The sequence below is a fragment of the Mustela lutreola genome, chromosome 7, assembly GCF_030435805.1.
Source record: "Mustela lutreola isolate mMusLut2 chromosome 7, mMusLut2.pri, whole genome shotgun sequence".
Taxonomy (NCBI): domain Eukaryota; kingdom Metazoa; phylum Chordata; class Mammalia; order Carnivora; family Mustelidae; genus Mustela; species Mustela lutreola.
In genome coordinates, this window is record NC_081296.1 from 121,764,245 (window position 1) to 121,787,518 (window position 23,274).

Sequence of the window (23,274 nt, forward strand, 5' to 3'; positions counted from 1 at the left end):
TTCTGGATTCAAGTTACTGTTTTTTTATTTTTTGTTTTTAAATAAGCTCTAGGCCCAACTAGAGATTGGGGCTCAAACTCATGACCCCAACATCAAGAGTTACTTACTCTACCAACTGAGCCAGACAGGGGCCCCCGGATACAAGTCCTTCTTTTTTTTTTTTTTTAAAAAAGATTGTATTTATCAGGGGGCCCCTGGGTGGCTCAGTGGGTTAAAGTCTCTGCCTTCAGCTCAGGTCATGATCCCAGGGTGGTGGAATCGAGCCCCACATTGGGCTCTCTGCTCAGCAGGGAGCCTGCTTCCTCCTTTCTCTCTCTGCCTGCTTCTCTGCCTGTCAAATAAATAAATAAAATCTTAAAAAAAAAAAAAAGATTGTATTTATCTATTTGATAGGCAGAGATCACAAGTAGGCAGAGAGGCAGGCAGAAGGGAGGGGGGAAACAGGCTCCCCGCTGAGCAGGGAGCCCGATGTGGGGCTCGATCCCAAGACCCAGGGATCATGACCTGAGCTGAAGGCAGAGACTTTAACCCACTGAGCCACCCAGGCACCCCTGGATACAAGTCTTTTATCAGATAGATGATCTGCAAATATTTTCTCCTAGTCTTTGGCTTATCTTTTCAGTCTCTTAACATTATCATTACAGAGTAGTTTTTAATTTTAATGAAGTCCAGTTTGTCAATTCTTTCATGAATTTCTAAAATCCCTTTGCTGAACCCAAGTTCACAGGTGTTTTCTCTTTTGTCCTCCTCTATAAGTTTTATAATTTTCAGTTTTACACTTAGGTCTGTGATCCATTTTGAGTTAATTTTATATCTAATGTAAAGGTTCAGTTTTGGGGGGGATATGGATGGATGTCCAGTAGTTCCAACACCATTTGTTGAAGATAATAATTACCTTTGCACCTTTGTAAAAAATCAATTGACCACATTTGTGTTGGTCTGTTTCTAGACTCTCTATTCTGTCCAGTTGATCTACATTTCCAATCTGTCCTTTGCTAATATAACCTTTTTTTTTCCCTAAGATTTTATTTATTTGAAAGAGTGAGCAAGAAAGAGCATGAGCAGGAACAAAGGGATGAGAAGCAGACTCCTTACTGAGCAGAGAGCCTGACAAAGGGCTCAATCCCGGGACCCTGGGATCATGACCTAAGCTGAAAGCAGATGCTTAACCGACTGAGCCACCCAGGTGCCCCCAATACAACCTTGTCTTGATGACTATATCTTTACAGCAAATCTTGACATCAGATGGTGAAGTCCTTCTAAGTTTGTTCTAATTTTTCAAATGTGTCTTGGTTAAACTAGTTCCTTTGCTTTTCTATAAAAACTTTAGAATCAGAATGTCAATGTCTGCACAAAAAATCATGCTGAGACTCTGATTGAGTTGAATCTATAGATTAATTTGGGGAGAATTGACATCTTAAAAACATTGTATTTTCTAATCCATGAGTATAACATATCTCCCATTTTTTTCCGGTCTTTGATTTCTTTTATCAGTGTGGTAGTTTTTTAATTTTTAAATTAAATTAAATTTTTTTATTTTTATTTTTATTTATTTATTTATTTTTAAGATTTTGTTTATTTGACAGAGAGAGAGGGAGCAAATGAAGGGGAGCGGCAGAGAGAGAGAGAGAAGCAGGCTCCCTAATGAGCAGGGAGCCCGATGTGGGGCTCGATCTCAGGACCCTGAGATCATTACCTGAGCTGAAGGCAGAGGCTTAACCCACTGAGCCACCCAGGTGCCCCTAATTTTTAAATTTAATTAATTACTTTTTTTTTTTTTTTTTTTTTTTTTGAGTAACTTCCATACCCATCATGGGGCTCAAACTCAGGCCCAAGAGCAAGACTCAATTGTTCCACTGACTGAGCCAGCTAGGCGCCCCCAGTGTTATAGTTTTTAGCATACAGATCTGCAGTTATTCTGTCAGACTTATACCTAAATATTTTCCTGTTTATAGTGTGATTGTAAATGATACTTAAAAAGTATTTCAATTTCCAGTATTCTAGGATATAGAAATTTGCTAAACTCACTTGTTACAGGAGCTTTTCTGTGGATTCCTTGTGAATTGGTGCACAATCATATCATCTATGAATATAGACAGTTTAATGCTTTCCTTTCCAGAGACACTTTAATGATTTTTTTCCCCAATATGCTTAAAATTTTTTTTTCTTTTCCGTATTGCTCTGGCTAGACCATTTAGTATGAGGTTGATTAGGAATGAAAGTAGTCAGCCCTGCCCTATTCTCACTCAGTCTTTCACCATTAAGTATAATGAATGATAGCTGTAGATTTTTCAAAGATTCTCTCTTCAGGTTAAGGAAGTTTCCGTTTATTATTACTAATTTGTTGAGAGTTTTTTTTTTTTTTTTTTTTTTTAAAGATTTTATTTATTTATTTGACAGACAGAGATCACAAGTAGGCAGAGAGGCAGGCAGAGAGAGAGAAGGAAGCAGGCTCCCCGCTGAGCAGAGAGCCCGATGTGGGACTCGATCCCAGGACCCTGAGATCATGACCTGAGCCGAAGGCAGCGGCCTAACCCACTGAGCCACCCAGGCGCCCCTTGTTGAGAGTTTTTATCGAGTTTGTTAATGTGGTGAAGTACGATGATATTCAAATATGCATATGCCACCCCCCTTATGGGCAGGGATTATCATGACTGGATTCCATGTGCTAAGATCCTGTTGAGGAGGGTTGCCTGGGTGGGTTAGAGCCTCTGCCTTTGGCAGGGTCATGATCCAGCCCCATGTCCGTCTCTAGCTCAGCGGGGAGCCTGCTCCTCCCTCTCTCTGCCTGCTGCTCTACTTGTGATCTCTGTCCATCAAAAAAAAAAAAAAGATCCTGTTGAGGATATTTGTATCTCTGTTCGTCAGGAGTATTGGTCTGTGGTTTTCTTTTCTTTTCTTACAATGTCTCTATGGTTTTGCTGTCAGAGTGCTGGCTTCTTAGGGATGGAAAGTGTTCCCTTCTCTACATTCTGGAAGAGACTGTATAGAATCAAAAATATTTCTTCCTTAAATATTTGTGAGAATTTACCAGTGAAACCATCTGGGCCTGGAGTTTCCTATGTTGGAAGGTTTTTAGCTATGAATTCAATTTCCTTAATAAATATAAAATTATTCAAGTTACCTGTTTCTTCTAAGTTGAAGAATTATTCATAGTAAGAGTTGTTCATGGAAATCTTTTATTATCCTTTTAATGTCTGCAGTAATATCTTCTTCTAAATTTTTTTCCCAAAGAACCATGTTTGATTTCATTTTTTCTGCTTTGTATTTTATTGATTTCTGCTTTGCTTTATCTACATTAAAGCTTTTTGGTCAGGTGTTTACACATTTAGGGTTGCTATGTCTTGTTGGTGAATTGACCTTTTTCATTATTATGTAATGTCCCTATTTATTCCTGGTAATATTTCTTATTGTCAGGTCTGCTTTATTTGATATTAACATAGCCACTCCAGTTTCCTTTTGATCAGTGTTTACATGATATATCTTTTTTTCATCCTTTTACTTTTATTTATTTTCATTTTTTATTTTTAAAGATTTTATTTAAAATCTTCAAGATTTTTATTTAAAATCTTTCAAAATCCTCTAGAGAATATTTATTTCTTTTGTTTTAGCGGTCCTTTAGCCTGGTGGGTTTCAGGCTGCCAATTCTGTGGTGCCTTTTTGTGTGATGGTTTTAATTTTAGTTCAGTTTTCAAAGCCTTTGTAATGCTGCTTTGGGTATGTTCTATCCCCGCAGAGTTCAGGGGTAAGTCTGGGACTTGTGCCATTTGTATGAACTGTTAGGGGAGCCCTCCTTAGCTGTTTCCTCTCCAGTATTCATCTCACAGTCCCTGGCTCCCAGGGCACCCTTTACCTAGTCCTCTGGCCACAAAGATGGGTTTTTTCTAGGAGTTGTAGCTGCCTGAGCTGTCACTGCACAGTTCTGTGTAACTTGGGGTGCCCTCAGGCCAAAGTGGCAGGAGAAAAGAGAGAACAGAATAACCAGATCCACCCCCCACCCCCGCAACTCCATCCCGGCCCCTGTGCTTTTCCGACCACTCTGGCCAAAAGTATGGTGTTTTTCTGGAGGTTTTCACTGCCTTTGTTGCTGCCATGCCGTTCTCCAACTGGGATTGTCTTCAAGCCTGGACTGAGAAAGAAAAAAGAGGTGGTTTCCCTCCATAGAGACATCCTCCAGCAGCCCCTTTCCCTGGTCTTCTGGCCAGAAGGACGAGGTTTGTTTTCCAGTTTTTGCTGCCCTCTCTTCTCTGGCTTTTATTTACCTATGTAGTCCTTAGGTAGTTTTTTGGGCGTTTTGTCCAGAGTTTTTATAGTAATCATTGTGTGATTGAGGTGACACTGGGTTTTCTCCATCTGAGCCAGCTCCAGAAGTCCCCATTATTTTTTTTTTTTTAAGATTTTATTTATTTGAGAGAGAGAGAGAGAGAGAGCATGAGAAGGGGGAGGATCAGAGGGAGAAGCAGACTCTGCCGAGCAGGGAGCCCGATGCAGGACTCTATCCTGGGATTCCAGGATCATGACCCAAGCCAAAGGCAGTTGCTTAGCCAACCAAGCCAACCAGGTGCCCCCCCCCCCAATCATTCTTTTTAAAAAGTAAAATATTGATACCCCACTCTGTGAAAAGTTCTTTAAGGTAGCTTAACCGTCACAGTAACTGTAAGCTGTCGCCACATTTTCCACATCTGTCTGCACACTGGTGAGATTAGTCACATCGCTTTTGTTTCTACTGCTTTATCTTTTTCTCCCCCCCCCTTCCCTCTTTTTCTTTATTATAGATCCAACCAGCTTTTCTCCCAGCTTCAAGAAAGGAGTTTGTGTACATGTTTACTACAACCTATAGTTTAGTTCTTCTGTGGACCTTATAATTATGATAATTAACATATTTTTTCAGAGCTCAATAGATCATGTTAACTGAGTGCTCTGGCACTTTAATAAGCATTAGTAAATACCAATTAATGTAAAAAGGAACCTCTCACATATTTTTCTATAATTATAGCTCTAGAATCACTGGAATTAGACCAGCATTCCTGTGACAAGACTGTCTACAGAAATAAGTTTTTATAAAAATATGATCTATTGAGGACTGTGGTGCTTGTTTACCATGGGGCTACATTTGAAACCACCATAATTCTTTGGAACATGAGAATTGGTATATTGAGAAAGGCCAAGCTATGGGGTCAAAGACCTAAACAGAGGGGCGCCTAGGTGGCTCAGTGGGTTGAAGCCTCTGCCTTCGGCTCAGGTCATGGTCCCAGGGTCCCCGCATGGTGGGGGGGGTGTCTCTGCTTAGCAGGGAGCCTGCTTCCTCTTCTCTCTGCCTGCCTCTCTGCCTGCTTGTGATGTCTGTCAAATAAATAAAATCTTTAAAAAAAAAAAAAAAAAGACCTAAATAGAAACCTGAAACCTGTATTATTCATAATTGTTAGGATAGTTACTGGAACTGTTATCTGGAATGGTTCAATATAGATTATTTCACTAAATTTGTCCACGAATGCCACATATCATATTTTTTAGAGAAGTACAGTTATCTTATGGTTTTGTCATTTTGCTCTACATTTAAATAAAGGGAGAGGGTTAAATCTGTTTTATTTAACTAACTCTTGGCCTGTCATTCATTAATAAAAATGGAGCTCTTTAAAACTCTTACACTTAAAAAAAATAATAATAGGGGCGCCTGGGTGGCTCAGTGGGTTAAAGCCTCTGCCTTCAGCTCAGGTCATGATCCCAGTGTCCTGGGATCGAGCCCCGCATCAGGCTCTCTGCTCAGTGGGGAGCCTGCTTCCTCCTCTCTCACTGCCTGCCTCTCTGCCTACTTGTGATCTGTCAAATAAATAAAATCTTTAATAATAATAATAATAATAATTAATAAATAAATAAACATCAAAAAAATTCTTATACTTTATCCTCAGGATTCTGAAACATGGATGATGGGGGACTGATCTCTATCTCTTCTACTTCTTATTTTGTCTATTAAAATGTCTGATCTCTGCTTTTCTCCCTGATCCCTCCTCTCCCTTCCCCCAACATTGTTTTATTACTCACTGTTGTTTCTGACTGATACTCAGATAAATTGTATGATGTAAGTTGTTTAAAAATGAATCTTCCAAATCCCATTTATTATATAACCATGTTCCTGAACATTTAGCGAGCCCTTAGCATATACCAGGTATCGCGTGGAGCCCTTCACATTAACTGTCTCATCATCACAACAGCCATCTGAGGTGGGTGCTGTTTTACAGATGAGGACATGAAGCCACAAAGAGATTGAATGACGTGTCCAGGGTAGTCAGCTAGTAAGTGTCACCATCAGCATTTAAACCCAGACAGTCTTACTCTAAAGCCTACACTTTTTTTTTTTTAACCTTAAATTTCACCACAAGGAAAATTTTATTGATGGTGCTAGTTTATTTTCCTCTTAAAAGGCCAATTGTAACCAAACGAAGTGAACATACTTCAGGATTTTACTGTCTTCATACTATAATAAAATACGAAGCTCAGACCTGGATCGCTTGGCCTTTTCTCTTCGTGTCTCCTCCCAGTTCATATTGTTTGCATTGCTTAATGGCCAGCGTTCTCTCAGATCTGCAGTTGGGCTCAACACATTTAACCCTCAGCACAGTCGTCTTTGGAGTTTTAGCTTTTTTCCAGAAAATCCACTTAGTCTGCCCACCATAGCCACTCTTCCTGTCATGATGTTGTTTTCCCTGGGTGTAAAGAGAATCTTTGCCTTTCTTATACTGTGTCACTTTGTGGGGTTGGTACTTACAGAAACTTTCTTGCAGAAAGTCTGGTAGGTTTTAGGAACACTCACCATGTTTGTGAGTGCTGTCAGCATGGAAAAAAAAATGAAGCCTACATTCTTAATGATAGTCTGCTAGATGGTGTGCTTCATAAGGAATTTAAAATCACTATTGTAGTGTCTATCTGCTGAAGAAAAATTTTTTTGAGTCCTGGAGCCCAACACAAGGCTTAAACTCAGGACCCTGAGAGCAAGACCTGAGCTGAGATCAAGAGTTAGGCACTTGGGGCACCTGGGTGACTCAGTGGGTTAAGCCTCTGCCTTCGGCTCAGGTCATGATCTCAAGGTCCTGGGATCGAGCCCCATATTGGGCTCTCTGCTCAGCGGGGAGCCTGCTTCCCCTTCTCTCTCTGCCTGCCTCTCTGCCTACTTGTGATCTCTGCTAAATAAATAAATAAAATCTTTTTTTTTTTTAAAAAAGAGGCACTTAACTGAATGAACCATTCAAGTGTTCCTGAAGAAATCTTACAATAGATTTTCTTCTTTTTAGGGGTGCTTGGGTGTATCTGTCCGTTAAGGGTTGGACTCTTGATTTTGGCTAAGGTCATGATCTCAGGGTTGTGGGATCGAGCCTGCTTCAGACTCTGCACCCAGTGGGGAATCTGCTTGAGACTCTCTGCCTCTCTCTGCCCCTTCTCCCCCGGCCCCATGCATATGCCCATGTGTGCGTTCTATCTCTCTCTCTCGAGCAAATAAGTCTTAAAAAATTAAATATGAGGCATTTGGGTGCTCACTTAATGTCTGACTCTTGGTTTTGGCTCAGGTCATCATCTTATGGGTTGAGGCATCAAAGCCCAGAGTTGAGCTGGAGTACGCCTTCACTGGGCTCAGGGGGAGTCTGCTTGAAGATTCTCTCCCTCTGTCCCTCCCCCTGCTCACATGCATGTGCACGTTCTCTCTGTCTCAAGTAAATAAATGAATCTTTAAAAAATAAATTTTAAAAAATTAAAACAGTAATATTTTGATCAAAGATTCATTAATTAACATCCCTTTAAAAATGTCAACTTTAGGGGCCCCTGGGTGGCCCAGTCAGTTAAGCATCTGCCTTCAGCTCTGGTTATGATCAGAGGGTCCTGGGATGGAACTCCACGTTGGGCTCCCTGCTCAGTGGGGAGTCTGCTTGTCCCTCTGCCCCTCTGCCTGCTTGTGGCCCCCCCCATAAATAAATAATAGCTTAAAAAAATAAAATATCAGCTTTATACAATTGACTGTGATCAGGTTTTCTCTTTTACATGAGAAATAATATGTCATCATTAAGCAGAAGCTATTCTGCCTTTATTACTAAAAATACATGTCATGTGTGATGAACTATTTGTCTTTGTTAGAAAAAAATACATATTAGAGATCTGTAACAAGTTGTAAGTTATGAGTAGAAGTTAAGAAATTAAAAAACAATCAACAAAGGCCAAAAATATAAAAACAAAACTGGAGATCACTTTTTTAAAAAGCCAGACTACCTGAAAATGTGTTTCTTTTATAGAAGCATATGTTAATCTGAAGGAGAAGCTTCAACAAATGTATTCAAAGGGTAAATTGATTCTGTTACCTTTGATGTTAATGTATGTCTGTGACAAAGGACAGCTACATACCATACTGATGGAACTTACTGGAAAGATTTCTATGTAAACATCTAGGCAAAGAAGTAAGCCCATAATGATTTGCTGAATACTCTCTCAGTGGCAGGAGAAAGATAAGTCTGATGTACAGGGTCTAGTCATAAAACCGTTGGTTTGTGTACTTTGCAGCAGGGAGTATGACGTGGAACATGTCTTGGCTAATGAATTACCAGCCAGTGTCTTGAGTAATCAGACATAATAACCTTAAAGCTTATTCATGAATGAGTAACATATATATACAACTTAATATATTTAAATTTATAGCTGGGTTTTCAGATTCCAGTTTTTGCTAGTTTCAGTTCCTTGTCCAGAGTAGAAGGAAGAATGGGTAAATTAATATTCAATACCCAGATTCCATTACTAATTTGTGTATGTATCATTAAGGTGATCATCACTCACTTTAAAAAGGGTTTATGTTTGGTTTTTTGCTTAATGTTAGCAAACAAAATCAAGGCTTACCATTGTGTATATTCTAGTAAGTATTTCATGTTTTTATATAAAGTTAAATTCCACTTAATGATAAGCATTCAGATCTTTTAGGAGAAACCTCAATCAACAGCACACTTATTTCAAGCAATATTTATAATATGTTGCTGACATATTACTTCTTTGCCAAAATTTTACATCAAAATAAGTATTAACCCCTTCAGAATTATAATTCATGAAATTAAGTACTTATAGAAGTGATTGCTCAAAAAATGTTGGAAATTATTCTTTGATTTACCTCCAGAATGTGCAGTACATTTAGATATCATCAGTAGCAGCAGCATTTTCCTCAAAAGTAGTTTTGGTTTGGGACGCCTGGGTGGCTCAGTTGGTTAAGCAGCTGCCTTTGGCTCAGGTCATGATCCCAGAGTCCTGGGATTGAGTCCCGCATCAGGCTCCTTGCTCGGCAGGGAGCCTGCTTCTCCCAATGCCTCTGCCTGCCATTCTGTCTGCCTGTGCTTGCTCTCTCGCCCTCTCTCTCTGATAAATAAATCAAATCTTAAAAAAAAAAAAAGTAGTTTTGGTTTTGGGGAATACAAAATTTGTTCAATGTCAGTCTGCATAATGAGATAGCTGATCAGTTCATTCAATACTATTTTATATCAAAAGCAGGTATGACTATGAAGTAATGTTAATTTTATTATGATTCATAAACTTGACCCTTAAGCAGTAAAAAGAAAAGTTCCAAAATTATTTAAAGAAAGCATTGCTAGTACCTTAACTCCTGTCAGAATGGCTAGAAGCAAAAAGACAATCAGAAGACAGTGTTGGCGAGGTTGCAGAGAAAGGGGAGCCCTCATGCACTGTTGGTAGAAATGTGAATTGGTGTAGCCACTGGAAAACGGTATAGAGTTTCCTCGAAAAAATAAAAATAGAAATTCTGTATGAACTCGTAATTCCACTATTGATATTGACCTAAAGAAAACAAAATGCGGGGCGCCTGGGTGGCTCAGTGGTTTGGGCTGCTGCCTTCGGCTCGGGTCATGATCTCAGGGTCCTGGGATCGAGCCCCGCATCGGGCTCTCTGCTTTCCTGCTTCCCTCTCTCTCTCTCTCTCTCTGCCTGCCTCTCTGCCTGCCTGTGATCTCTGTCTGTCAAATAAATAAATAAAATCTTTTAAAAAAAAAAGAAAGAAAACAAAATGCTAATTCAAAAAGATATATGCACCCCTGTGTTTATTGCAGCATTATTTACAATAGCCAAGATATGGAAGCAACCCAAGTGTCTACTGATAGATGAATGGATAAAGATGTGATTGACATATATATACATATATATATATACATATATATAAAACATTTTTTTTCTTTTTTTCTATATTTACTATATATATATGTAGATATATATAAAACATTTTTTTCTTTTTTTCTATATTTACTATTGAAAAGAATGAGTCTTACCATTTGCAACAACATGGATGGATCTGGAGGGTATTATACTAAGTGAAATACATCAGACAGAGAAAGACATACAGAGTGATTTCACTTATATGTAGAATCTAAAAAACAAACAAAAAACCCAGACTCTTGGGGCATTTGGGTGGCTCAGTCAGTTAAGCATTAGACTCTTGGTTTTGGCTCAGGTCGTGATCTGAGGGTCATGAGGTAGAGCCCCGCATTGGCTCCGTGCTCAGTGCAGAGTCTGCTTGAGAGCCTTTCCTTCTCTCTGCCCCTCCCCCTGCTCTCTCTCTCTCTCTCTCAAATAAATAAATCTTAAGGGGGAAAAAAATTAAAAAACAAAAAACCAGACTCTTAAATGCAGAGAACAAACTGATGTTTACCAGAGGGATGATGAGTGAAATAGGTGAAGGGGATTTAGAGGTACATGCTTCCAGTTATAAAATAAGTCATTGAGATGGAAAGTGTGGCATAGGGAGTTTAGTCAATAATATTATAATAATGTTGTGTGATGACAGTAACTATACTTACTGTGGTCAACACTAATATAAAAAATTGTTGGATCAGTATGTTGGATCAGTATGATATCTGAAACTAATACAACATTGTATGTTAATTATATTCAGTCTTTTTAAAAAGGCATTGTTGGAATAAGATATGGAAGGATCTTATACTCATGTACATTTTAAAATTCTGATACAGGAGCACTTGGATGGCTCAGTCGATTAAGAGTCTGCCTTCAGCTCAGGTCAGGATCCCAGGGTCCTGCATCAAGCCCCGTGTTAGGCTCTCTGCTCGGCAGAGAGCCTGCTTCTTCCACTCCTTCTGCCAATCCCTCTGCTTGAGCTCTCTCTGTCTCGTCTCTGTCTCTGTCAAATAAATAAATAAAATCTTTTGAAAAAATAAAATTCTGATACAGTTATATCTCATAAAGTAAAATGATGTTGGGCGCCTGGGTGGCTCAGTGGGTTAAGCTGCTGCCTTCGGCTCAGGTCATGATCTCAGGGTCCTGGAATCGAGTCCCGCATCGGGCTCTCTGCTCAGCAGGGAGCCTGCTTCCTTCTCTCTCTCTCTCTCTGCCTGCCTCACAGTGTACTTGTAATTTCTCTCTGCCAAATAAATAAATAAAATCTTTAAAAAAAAAAAAAAAGTAAAATGATGTTGACCATCCTTTGAAAGTTGTAATTAGGGGGCGCCTGGATGGCTCAGTGGCTTAAAGCCTCTGCCTGCGGCTCAGGTCATGATCTCAGGGTCCTGGGATCAAGCCCCACATCAGACTCTCTGCACAGTGGGGAGCCTGCTCCCTCCTCTCTCTCTACCTGCCTCTCTGCCTGCTTGTGATCTCTCTCAAATAAATAAATAAAATCTTAAAAAAAAAAAAAAGTTGTAATTAGGCTTACTGTTTAGTTTCAGTGCTATAGACATCCAAAAAGTAATTGCCTTTAAAAATTATGATGCCATGGTTCACAAATAATAGCATGCCTAACACCCGCCCTTTTTTTTTTAAAAAGATTTTATTTATTTATTTGACAGAGATCACAAGTAGGCAGAGAGGCAGGCAGAGAGAGAGAAGGAAGCAGACTCCCTGCCGAGCAGAGAGCCTGATGCGGGACCCGATCCCAGGACCCTGAGATCATGACCTGAGCCAAAGGCAGAGGCTTTAACCCACTGAGACACCCAGGCACCCTGCCTAACACCCTTCAATAACATGTTAACCCATGCTTTTATCTAAACTCTTAGCATAACCTGTCACCTGATTTAATATAAATATCTGTTACCTATTGAATTTATAAAAAAGCATGTGCACAATTATTCTTAAAAGAAGACTAAAGGATTATAATTTATTTCCATTAAAAAAAATCTTTTTCTTAGGGTGCCTGGGTAGCTCAGTTGGTTAGGTGTCTGACTCTTGATTTTGGCTCAGGTCATGGTCTCAGGGTCCTGAGATTGAGCGCTACGTTGGGCTCTGCACTGGATGTGAAGCCTGCTTGAGATTCTCTCTCCCTCTCTCTCTACCCCTCCCCCCACTCACATGCACTCTCTCAAAAAAGAAAAACAAAACACTTTTTATCTAGAAAATAATTTGTTATGCTCCACAAATCAGTGAAAACATATAATTGACTCTCTGCTTAACTTTCACTCAGCATAATCTCTTCCAGTCCCATCCATGTTGCTACAAAAGTTGGGTATTCATCCTTTCTGATGGAGGCATAATACTCCATAGTGTATATGGACCCCATCTTCCTTATCCATTCGTCCGTTGAAGGGCATCTTGGTTTTTTCCACAGTTTGGTGACCGTGGCCATTGCTGCTATAAACATTGGGGTACAGATAGCCCTTCTTTTCATGACATCTGTATCTTTGGGGTAAATACCCAGTAGTGCAATTGCAGGGTCATAGGGAAGCTCTATTTTTAATTTCTTGAGGAATCTCCACACTGCTCTCCAAAGTGGCTGCACCAACTTGAATTCCCACCAACAGTGTAAGAAGGTTCCCCTTTCTCCATATCCCCTCCAACACATATTGTTTCCTGTCTTGCTAATTTTGGCCATTCTAACTGGTGTAAGGTGATATCTCAATGTGGCTTTAATTTGAATCTCCCTGATGTCTGATAGCCATTTGTATGTCTTCATTGGAGAAGTGTCTGTTCATATCTTCTGCCCATTTTTTGATATGATTATCTGTTTTGTGTGTGTTGAGTTTGAGGAGTTCTTTATAGATCCTGGATATCAACCTTTTGTCTGTACTGTCATTTGCAAATATCTTCTCCCATTCCGTGGGTTGCCTCTTTGTTTTCTTGACTATTTCCTTTGCTGTGCAGAAGCTTTTGATTTTGATGAAGTCCCAAAAGTTTATTTTCGCTTTTGTTTCCTTTGCCTTTGGAGACATATCTTGAAAGAAGTTGCTGTGGCTGATATCCAAGAGATTACTGCCTATGTTCTCCTCTAGGGTTCTGATAGATTCCTGTCTCACATTGAGGTCTTTTATCCACTTTGAGTTCATCTTTGTGTATGGTGTAAGAGAATGGTCGAGTTTCATTCTTCTACATCTAGCTGTCCAGTTTTCCCAGCACCGTTTATTGAAGAGACTGTCTTTTTTCCACTGTATATTTTTTCCTGTTTTGTCGAAGATTAGGCACGCTCTCTCTGTGTCTGATAGATAGATAGATAGATAGATAGATGATAAATGGAAACATTGCATTTTAAAGACCTGACAGTACTCTGAAGTGAACTGTATTTTCTCTAAAATTGACAGATTTTAAGGGGAAAAAATGTCATCGAGGTACTTCAGAGTTATATATATATATTTGATAGTGAAGCCATAGCCAAATCTCTGCCTCAGAAATGACTCACAGTGGAAAAGTTGCTTGAGGAAAGTAACACAAAAGGAAATGACCTGAATTAGTCTCTAGAAATCTGTCAGTCCAAATGATTTTCTGAATTAATAATCTGGAAACAAATGTGAACACTGGTAGGATCTCAGGCTTGCAGAAAGATGCTGACTGGAATTGGGACCAAAATTAATGTTAACAAAAGAAAAGGAAATGGGGAATGGGTTTGTCTAGAAAATTGTGGATCTGTATATATAAACAAAGAATGGAAGTATGACTAATAGGGTTGGTTTAATGGAAGAATCACAGAGAAATATTTTTAGTCTCAGATTCCTTCAAATAAACAAAAATAAAAACATTGCTCTTTTGGAAAACTGATTTCATGTGCCAAGTGAAAAAATATAGACATACTATTAAAATAAGTGTTTTAACACTGGTGCCGTAGAAAGGAACTTTTTTTTTCCGGATTACTACAAAATATTTTTAAGCAAGTATGTTACATAAATACTTAAACAAATACATTACTGTCTTGCATTCTGTATAACAGTTGACTTGTGATTATCCTGGCTACTAAAAAATCAAGTCATTTTCATTGGGAAAAAAATAGAAAATAATTAATTGCTGGAACTTTTGAAATGAAATGCCACATTAAAAAATTATACAAGTAAAGGCCATTTTTTGCCGTCAGCATTTATTTGTTGAGTATTTGCTAGATTTCTGGCTTTCTATTGATTTGATTTTTAGCAGTTCAGAGATCTAAGATATAGCCCCAGCCTTCAAGAATTCACAGCCAGTGGAAAATGAATAAGCATCAATAACAGCAGGGGTTGGCTTACATTTTCTGTGAAAGGCCAGATAGCAAATATTTTAGGCTTTGTGGGCCATATGGTTTCTGTTGCAGTTATTCAACCCTGGTGTCATAGTGTGAAAGCAGCCATAGATAATCTGTGAACAAATGAGCGTGGCTGTGTTCCAATGCAATTTCTATTTACAAAAATAGGCACCAGCCCTGTACTGTAATTTGCTGATGTCTGAATTATAGTATAGTGAGGTATAAGACCTATGGTAGAAAGATGCCCAGTGAGCTGTGTATGATGAGGAGAAGAGGACACAGAAATCTCAAGGAAGAGGGGACTTCCAAGCTGAGTCTCGAGAGGCAAGTTGTGCAGGAGAAGCAGCATGGAGGGCCCATGGATTCATTAACTCACGCATATAGTATAGGCAAAGGGAGAGGTGGGAACCCAGGTTAGGTGTTAAGTGGGTACCTTATGAAAATGTAATCATTCAGATCCCCTCCAATAGCATATTTCTAAATTGTATCAAAAATTGTAGCTACCAAAATTCTGTGATTTACTTCTGATGGGTAGCTTCTTTTTTTTTTTTTTTTCAAGATTTATTTTTTTTAATTTTTTAAAAAAGATTTTATTTATTTATTTGACAGAGAGAAAGAAATCCCAAGTAGGCAGAGAGGCAGGCAGGGGGGTAGGGCCGGGAGCAGGCTCCCTGCTGAGCAGAGAGCCCAGTGCAGGGCTCTATTCCAGGACCCCGAGGTCATGCTCTGAGCTAAAGGCAGAGGCTCAACCCACTGAGCCACCCAGGCACCCCTAAAGATTTTATTTTTAAGTAGATTTTAGTTTAAAGTAATCACATCCAACGTGGGGCTCGAACGTAGAGCCCTAGATCAAGAGTCGCACGCTTCACTGACTGAGCCAGCCAGATGCCCCACATGGCAGTTTCTTAACATCTATAAATATGAAGAATTAAATCATTGTTATCTATATTAAAATGGAAGTATACCTGGGGCGCCTGGGTGGCTCAGTGGCTTAAAGCCTCTGCCTTGGGCTCAGGTCATGATCTCAGGGTCCTGGGATCAAGCCCTGCATCGAGCTCTCTGCTCCACGGGGAGCCTGCTTCCTCCTCTCTCTCTGCCTGCCTCTCTGCCTGCTTGTGATCTCTGTCTGTCAAATAAATAAATAAAATCTTAAAAATAAAAAAATGGAATTATACCCAAAGTTGCCTTGTCTTTAGCAAAAACAAGATGTTTTAGTTCATTTATTTCACATTTTTGAGACCGTGCTAAACTAGTCCCCAGCTAACAAAGAAGACCCTAGTTGAAGAATGATGGGTGCAGCCATCTCAGTATTGGGCACCAGAGTACTACATTTTGAATTTATTAATTTTTATCAAAATATTACATACAAAAATATACAAATGGGAAAATACGCATATTGGCAGGGTACAGCTCAATGATTTTCACAAACTAAATACAGTCATGTTACCACAAGGATACATTTTAATTGTTCAGCATTACTAATTCAAGATTCTTGGCCTCCTTTTGAAACTTAATAATTTTTCATCTCTGAGCTTTCAGTCAGTTCTTTGGCTTAACATCCTTACTGCTAAAAATTTATTTTGTGTAAGGAACCAAGTGGGCACCTACAACCTGCCCACTCTTTTCTCTTAGGCTTGTTTAATGTTCAGCTCTCTTTAGTTGACCACTGCAGCCCAGGCTTCTAATTTCCAGAAAGTGCCCCTTATTCTAAAATCATTCATTTCTCCTCTGAGTCCAATAACCCTTTCAAACTGAAGGTAGCAACTCAGTGGGTCTTCAGATAAATTTAGTGAGTTGGACTTGTGACCAGCATTTAAAAAGAGCCTGGTAGAGGGACAAAAAAAGAGGGAAAGAAAAAGAAATGGAAGACTGATTTGTAACCATTATAAGCTTCACTGTTTGGTGAAACTTTGTATTTAGTTTTTCATGTATATAAAATTTATTTTTTACTATATAGGTCACGGTCTTGAAAGTTTAAAAAACATCATAAATCTCATTTCAGTAATTTAAAAATACTACTTAACATCAGAATAACTGTTGATAGTCATAGACCTTTTTTAAATCAATAAAATGGAAATGTATTGGCTGAAGAAGTCCTTTCTGTCTGTCTCTTGGAGGAACACCCCAACTCATTTTTTTATCCTTTTTTTTAAAAGATTTATTTATTTACTTATTTGACAGAGAGAGATCACAAGTAGGCAGAGAGGCAGGCAGCAGGGGTGGGGGGAAGCAGGCTCCCTGCTGATTAGAGAGCCCGATGTGGGGCTCCATCCCAGGACCCTGGGATCATGACCTGAGCTGAAGGCAGAAGCTTAACCCACTGAACCACTCAGGTGCCCCTACCCCAACTCATTTTAAGATACCAGTGTGATTCAGAGATGTTACTGGAAAAGAGTTACAGGCAGATACTGCTCATCAATGTACACACAGCACTCCTTTACCAAATGTAGCAAACTGAATCCAGCAGTATAAGAAAAGGATAACACGTCTTGATCAATAGGAGTTTATGCCAGGAATATAAAGTAGGGGTTGGAATAATATTCAAAAAACAGTTTAATTCATTATGTTAATTGAATAATGTAGAAATACTATTTGATCATCTTTTTTTAAAAAAAGATTTTATTTATTTATTTGACAGAAAGAGATCACAAGTAGGCAGAGAGGCAGGCAGAGAGAGAGAGAGGGAGCAGGCTCCCTACCAAGCAAAGAGCCCGATGGGGGACTTGATCCCAGGACCCTGAGATCATGACCTGAGCCGAAGGCAGAGGCTTAACCCACTGAGCCACCCAGGTGCCCTGTTTGATCATCCTTAACAAGTACAGAAAAGAGTTTGACAAAATTAAACTCTCCTTCATTAAAATAAAGTACAGCAAACTAGGAAAGAACTTCCTTACTGAGAAAGGGTGTATTTGAATACCCATGGTTAAGACACCTGTAAGATTCAGAACAAAGCTAGGCCATCTCCTCTCAGCCACTGGTATTTAACATTGTATTTGGGGTCCTGGCCAGAAAAAGAAAGAAAAGGCATAAAGATTGGAAAGAAGTAAAACTGCAGATAATGTGATTGAGTTTGTTAAGTGGTTAAAATTTTAAAGCCTCATATTATCAAATGTTGACAATGGTATAGAGCAACTAGTACTGTCACACACTGCTGTTAGGTGTGTAAGATTGTACAATCACTGTGGAAGACAGTTTTTTTATAGCTAACCCTTCTGCAGAAAGACTTGTACCTGAGTGCTCATAGAAGCTTTATTTAAAATAGACGATAACTGGAAATAACCCCAAAGTCCATCAGTGGGTGAATGGGTAAACACATTGTGATATGTCCATGCAGTGGAACATTATTCAGCAAAAAAAGAGGAAAAAACAAACTGATACATGCAAAGCATAGATAAATCCCAAAACATTGCTATAAGCAAAAGAATCCTTACATAAAAGTTATGCATTATATGATTCCAATTATATAAAATCCTAGAACGGGGGGGGTAGTGTTTCTGGGGACAGGAAGCACATCAGTCCTTGCTTGGGACCAGGAGCGATATATTGATGTCAGAGGAGCAGAAGAGAACTTTTCTGGGATTTTAAAATCTTTGGTGTCTTGGTGGTAGTTACTAGAATTTTTTCATTGTGAAAGCGCATTGTGTCTTATTGTATGTAAATTATACCTCAATAAAGTTGATTTTTTACAAAAATAATAGATTTAGGGGTGTCGGGGTGGCTCAGTCAGTTAAGTGTCTGCCTTCAGCTCAGGTCATGATCCCGGGGTCCTGGGATTGAGCCCTGTATCTGGCTCCCTGCTCAGTGGAGAGCCTGCTTCTCCCTCTCCCCACTCTTCCTGCTTGTACGCTCTTTCTCTCTCTGTCAAATAAATAAAATCTTTAAAAATAAATAAATTAATTTTTAAAAAATTAAAAAATAAAAAAGAGAGATTTGGGCATTCAATTTAAAAACAAGTAGATAAAATCACTGTTAGGAAAAACAAACAAACAAACAAAACTGACCAGATTAAAAAATTCCATTGGGCTGATGAAGAAGTTCTAGAGCTAGATGATAGTGATGGTTGCAGAGCAGTGTGAATGTACTTAATGCTATAGAGCTGTACACTTAAAAATGGTTAAAATGGTAAGTAAATTTTATGTATATTTTATCACATTTTTAAAAAGATTAAAAAATGGCTATGAAAACAAAATCAGGAATTAGGAGAATATATAGTTGTTTTTTTGTTTGTTTGTTTTTTAATTTCAGATGGCATGTGCTTTGTGTCCCTCAAAAATATCTTTTAAAGGATTAAGGGAGGGTCTAAAATATTACAAGCTTGTGTAATTTCTTTGATCAAAGGTAAAAATGCTTAATTTGATTGTAAATGAGAAATACCCATCATGTTAGCCTCTCTTCATTAAATACAGCGAAGATCAGGATTCTGGCATTGAGGTATTTATGCTTTGAGTGTCATATGTGAGTATAATAAACCAGAAGTGTTATTTGGCCAAGTGTCACTTCTATAATTCAGAGTATCCCAGCAATTATATTTCTAGAACTGAATTTAGATGGAAAGCTGTGTCTCTTAAACTGCTCTGCCCTTTTGGTTTCTAGTTAGTGATTGCCTACTGGTATATGTTTTTAAGATTTTATTTATTCATTTGAGAGAGAGAGCACGAGCAGGGGAGAGACACAGAGGGAGAGGGAGAAGCAGGATTCCCCGCTGAGCTGGGAGCCAAACTCAGGATTGATTCCAGGACCTAGAGATCATGACCGAAGCTGAAGGCAGACACTTAACTGAGCCACCCAGATGGCTCCCCTCCTGATATTTTTTAAAGCTAGAAGTTTTATACTCAGTTTTCTCTTTATTTGCAATTTCTAAATCAATTGAGGTCTAAAACTACATGAATTTGGTTGAAACTATTTTCATTACTACTGCTCTTCATTTGCCTGTCTTCATCAGAACAAAATTTACTGTAGTTTCTTGATGATATTGGCACAAATTTCTTAGCCAAAAAGAAGGAACTGAGGATGATATCACTTGGGAATATGACTGCTTTCTTGTTCGGTGATTTGCTTCCACTGCCAGGTGTTGAGAGTAATAGGCAGTTAAAACATCTACATGCCAGATACCTGGGTGGCCCAGTTGAAGCATCTTCCTTCAGCTCAGGTCATGTTCCAGGGTCCTGGGATCGAGCCCCACATTGGGCTCCCTGCCCAGTGGGAACCTGCTTCCCATCCCCTGTCCTTCTCCCTCTGCCTGTTGCTCCCCCTGCATGTGCTGTCTCTCTTTCTGTGTCAAATAAATAAGTAAAATCTTGAAAAGAAAAAAAAAATCTGTATGTCAAAAAGTTTATGATTGGCTGGTTTGTAATATAGGAAGTAGATGTCTTTGCAGTAAAGTAAGTAGAGCTTGAAATACAGAAGAATGGGAGCATCTATAAAAATGTTCCGAGGAGGAGGGGCACCTGGGTGGCTCAGTGGGTTGGGCCTCTGCCTTCAGCTCGGGTCATGATCTCAGGGTCCTGGGATCAAGCCCCACATTGGGCTCTCTGCTTAGTGGGGAGCCTGCTTCCCCCTCTCTCTCTGCCTGCCTCTCTGCCTACTTATGATCACTCTCTCTCTGTCAAATAAATAAATAAAATATTTTAAAAAAAATGTTCCGAGGAGGAAAAGTTTTTCTCTTCATGGTTCATTCTGTTCTAGGTAAACACCACCAAGTGAGTGAAACACAGAATGTGATTGCGTCAGACAAAGCAGCAGAAATACCAGTTGCCCATGAACATGAGCACAACCATGACCACACACAGCTGCATGCCTACATTGGTGTTTCCCTTGTGCTGGGCTTCGTTTTCATGTTGCTGGTGGACCAGATTGGCAGCTCCCATGTGCATTCTACTGACGGTAAGTGGTCCCAAGACTTTCTGGGCAGTACAATAAATTTACAGTTTAGAAAGTCACAGATGATTGAATAATTCAATATGTATCAATGGCCTTCTTTAGTGCCAAAAACTCTTGTCTTTCTTGGGTACTAGTGAACATTTTATTCAGTTGGGGGAGTTGGTGAGTTGTGACATGTGGCACAAGAGAGTGCTCGTTGGGTTATTACCATGCTTATCTCAAAGCTGTCTCATTTTGTTGAGTCTAGGGCAGAAATTCTTTTATTTGGAGGGGGGGTGCAGAAATTCTTAACCTTTTTTGTGCCGTGGAGCCCTTAGGCATTCTGAAGCCTGTGGACCTTTTATTGGAATCATGTTTTTAAACATGTAAACCATAATGTGTTGGATTACAGAGAAAACCCGATTATGTTGAAATATAGTTCCAAAACATTAAAAACAAATTTATGATACAGTAATGTATATCTTCTTTATTGATGCATTAATTAATCAAGTAATATATTTAAATCATATGCAAGGTGGAGTTAAATTTTATTTTTTTAGGACAGCAGCATGACAGATAGCTTTTATTGCTTAGCTTGGCTAAAAACAAAATTGTGAGAGGGAATTCAACAAGGCAACAGAGTGTCAAGTTGAACATCCAGTTGATCTGGTTTTTCGTTTTGATGGTTACTAGTATAAAAATTCTTGCTTCAGGAAGATATTTTCTTACAAATACACTTAAACACATTCATACCTTGCTTTCCAAGGAAAGATACACTTCCTCAACTACAACTACTATTCTCCAAGACTTAAAATTTAACTCCAGGCATAGTAGCTTTAGAAAAAAATTTTTTTAATTAATTACTTATTTATTTATTTTTAAAGTAAACTCTAGGGGCACCTGAGTGGCTCAGTTGTTAAGCATCTGCCTTCGGCTCAGGTCATGATCCCAAGGTCCTGGGATTGAGCCCTTCATCGGGCTCCTGGTTGGCGGGAAGCCTGCTTCTCCCTCTCCCACTCCCCCTGCTTGTGTTCCCTCTCTTGCTGTGTCTCTTTCTGTCAAATAAATAAATAAAAATCTTAAATAAATAAATAAATAAATAAAGTAAACTCTACACCCATCATGGGGCTCGAACCCATGATCCCAAGAAATCACATGTTCCACCAACTGAACCAGCAAGGCACCCCCAGATATAGTAACTTTTTTGTATTAAGATCAATGAATTCATTAGGAAACAAGACAGGTGAACATAGGGGAAGGGAAGGAAAAATAAGACAAAAACAGAGAGGGAGGCAAACCATAAAAAACTCTTTATAGGAAACAAAGTGAGGTTTGCTAGAGGGGCAGTGGGTGGGGGCATGGGGTAATTGGTGGTGGGCATTAAGGAAGGCATGTGATATAATGAGCACTGGGTGTTTTATACAACTGATGAATCACTAAGTTCTACCCCTGCCACTAATAATAAACTATATGTTAACTAAATTGAATTTAAATTAAAAAAAATTTTAAAAAGATCAATGACTCCATCTTTGGCTGGGTCAGCATCTTTAATATGGCTTATATTATTTAAAAAATAAAGATTCTAATCCTTGATACAACATTAATGCCACCATGATAGAATAAATGTGGAAGAGTTGCATCAAACTTCCCTAGAGTTTATAGAGGGGTTTATAGATAATCTCTTTTCAAATACACTGACAGAACTTTGCGGACAGGCACTGCTGGAGAGCAGCATAGAGGTGTCGGTCCAGTGAGAGATCCCCTGACTCCTGCTGTTTAGTAGCTGAATGACTGCGTGCAGAGTTGCCTGAGAGGTGCCCAGCTTCGTCACGTGAGCATCTGCAAACACAGAGACTGTCATCGTGCAGTGTGGTGGCACTTTATATGCCTTTAAAGTAGTGATGAGTGGAAGCAATGATAGGAAGATATCCACGGCTGTAAAATAACATGAAGTTATCAGAGTACTCCTGGCAGTGAAGTATAGGTGGTGCCAGTATTTGCAGTTTTATGGTCTGTACCCATAATCCAAGGAAGTGGTGAGTTTCACTTAGAGGTTAGTAAAAATTAAAATGCACTTTTTTTCTGAGTCAGGGTCTCAAGCACCCCCTGCATTGCACCTGTGTTCTTCTGTGTGGACCCTAGGTTAAGAATGCATGGTCTACAAAAAAAAAAAAATCTGAAAAAGCAGGCAAAAGACATGAACAGATAATTCATAAAAAGGTAATTAAAGTGGTCCTTAAACATATGAAAAGATGTGCAATTTCACTTAAGAATGTACATCAAGGGACGCCTGGGTGGCTCAGTTAGTTGGACGACTGCCTTCGGCTTGGGTCATGATCCTGGAGTCCCGGGATCGAGTCCCGCATCGGGCTCCCAGCTCCATGGGGAGTCTGCTTCTCCCTCTGACCTTCTCCTTGCTCATGCTCTCTCTCACCACCTCTCTTTCTCAAATAAATAAATAAAATCTTAAAAAAAAAAAAAAGAATGTACATCAAAACTCTGCCGAAATGCCACTTCGAACCTGTAAGGCAAAAATTCAAAAGCTTGAGAATATACTCTGTTATCAAAGCTACAGTGAAACATACCTTCACCTATTGCTATGAGAGTACAAAATTGTACGGCCGCTGCAGAGGGGAATTTGGCCATATCAAACAAGACTATGTTTGTATCTATCCTTCAACGCCAAAAATGCCACTTCTGAGAATTTATTCTGATAATGCAGCTCCAGTAGGAAAATACACATGCATGAGGTGATTCCGTACAGCATTATTTATCATTGTAAAACCACTTAAATGTCCAGTCATGGACATTGGTTGAATGAAGTGTGATGTGTGCATAGAATGGAGTTTTACAGGTCGCCCTGAAAAAGGATGAAGAATCAGTTCTTTGTGAATTGATAGGGAGAGATTTCTAGGAGATATTTTTAAGGGGGGAGGGAGCCAAAATGTAAATTA

At 39.2% G+C, this 23,274-nt stretch overlaps 1 protein-coding gene and 1 pseudogene across 1 annotated transcript in view; one reads left to right on the plus strand and one right to left on the minus strand.

Moving 5' to 3' along the window:
* SLC39A9 (solute carrier family 39 member 9) overlaps positions 1–23,274 on the plus strand; it is a 60,565-nt gene that overhangs the window by 22,919 nt on the left and 14,372 nt on the right. The window contains exon 3 of the mRNA XM_059182434.1: positions 20,147–20,344. Within this exon, the coding sequence (XP_059038417.1) occupies positions 20,147–20,344 (198 nt within the window). The remainder of the gene's footprint in view (positions 1–20,146; positions 20,345–23,274) is intronic.
* Positions 6,495–6,814, minus strand: LOC131835430 (large ribosomal subunit protein eL42-like; annotated as a pseudogene).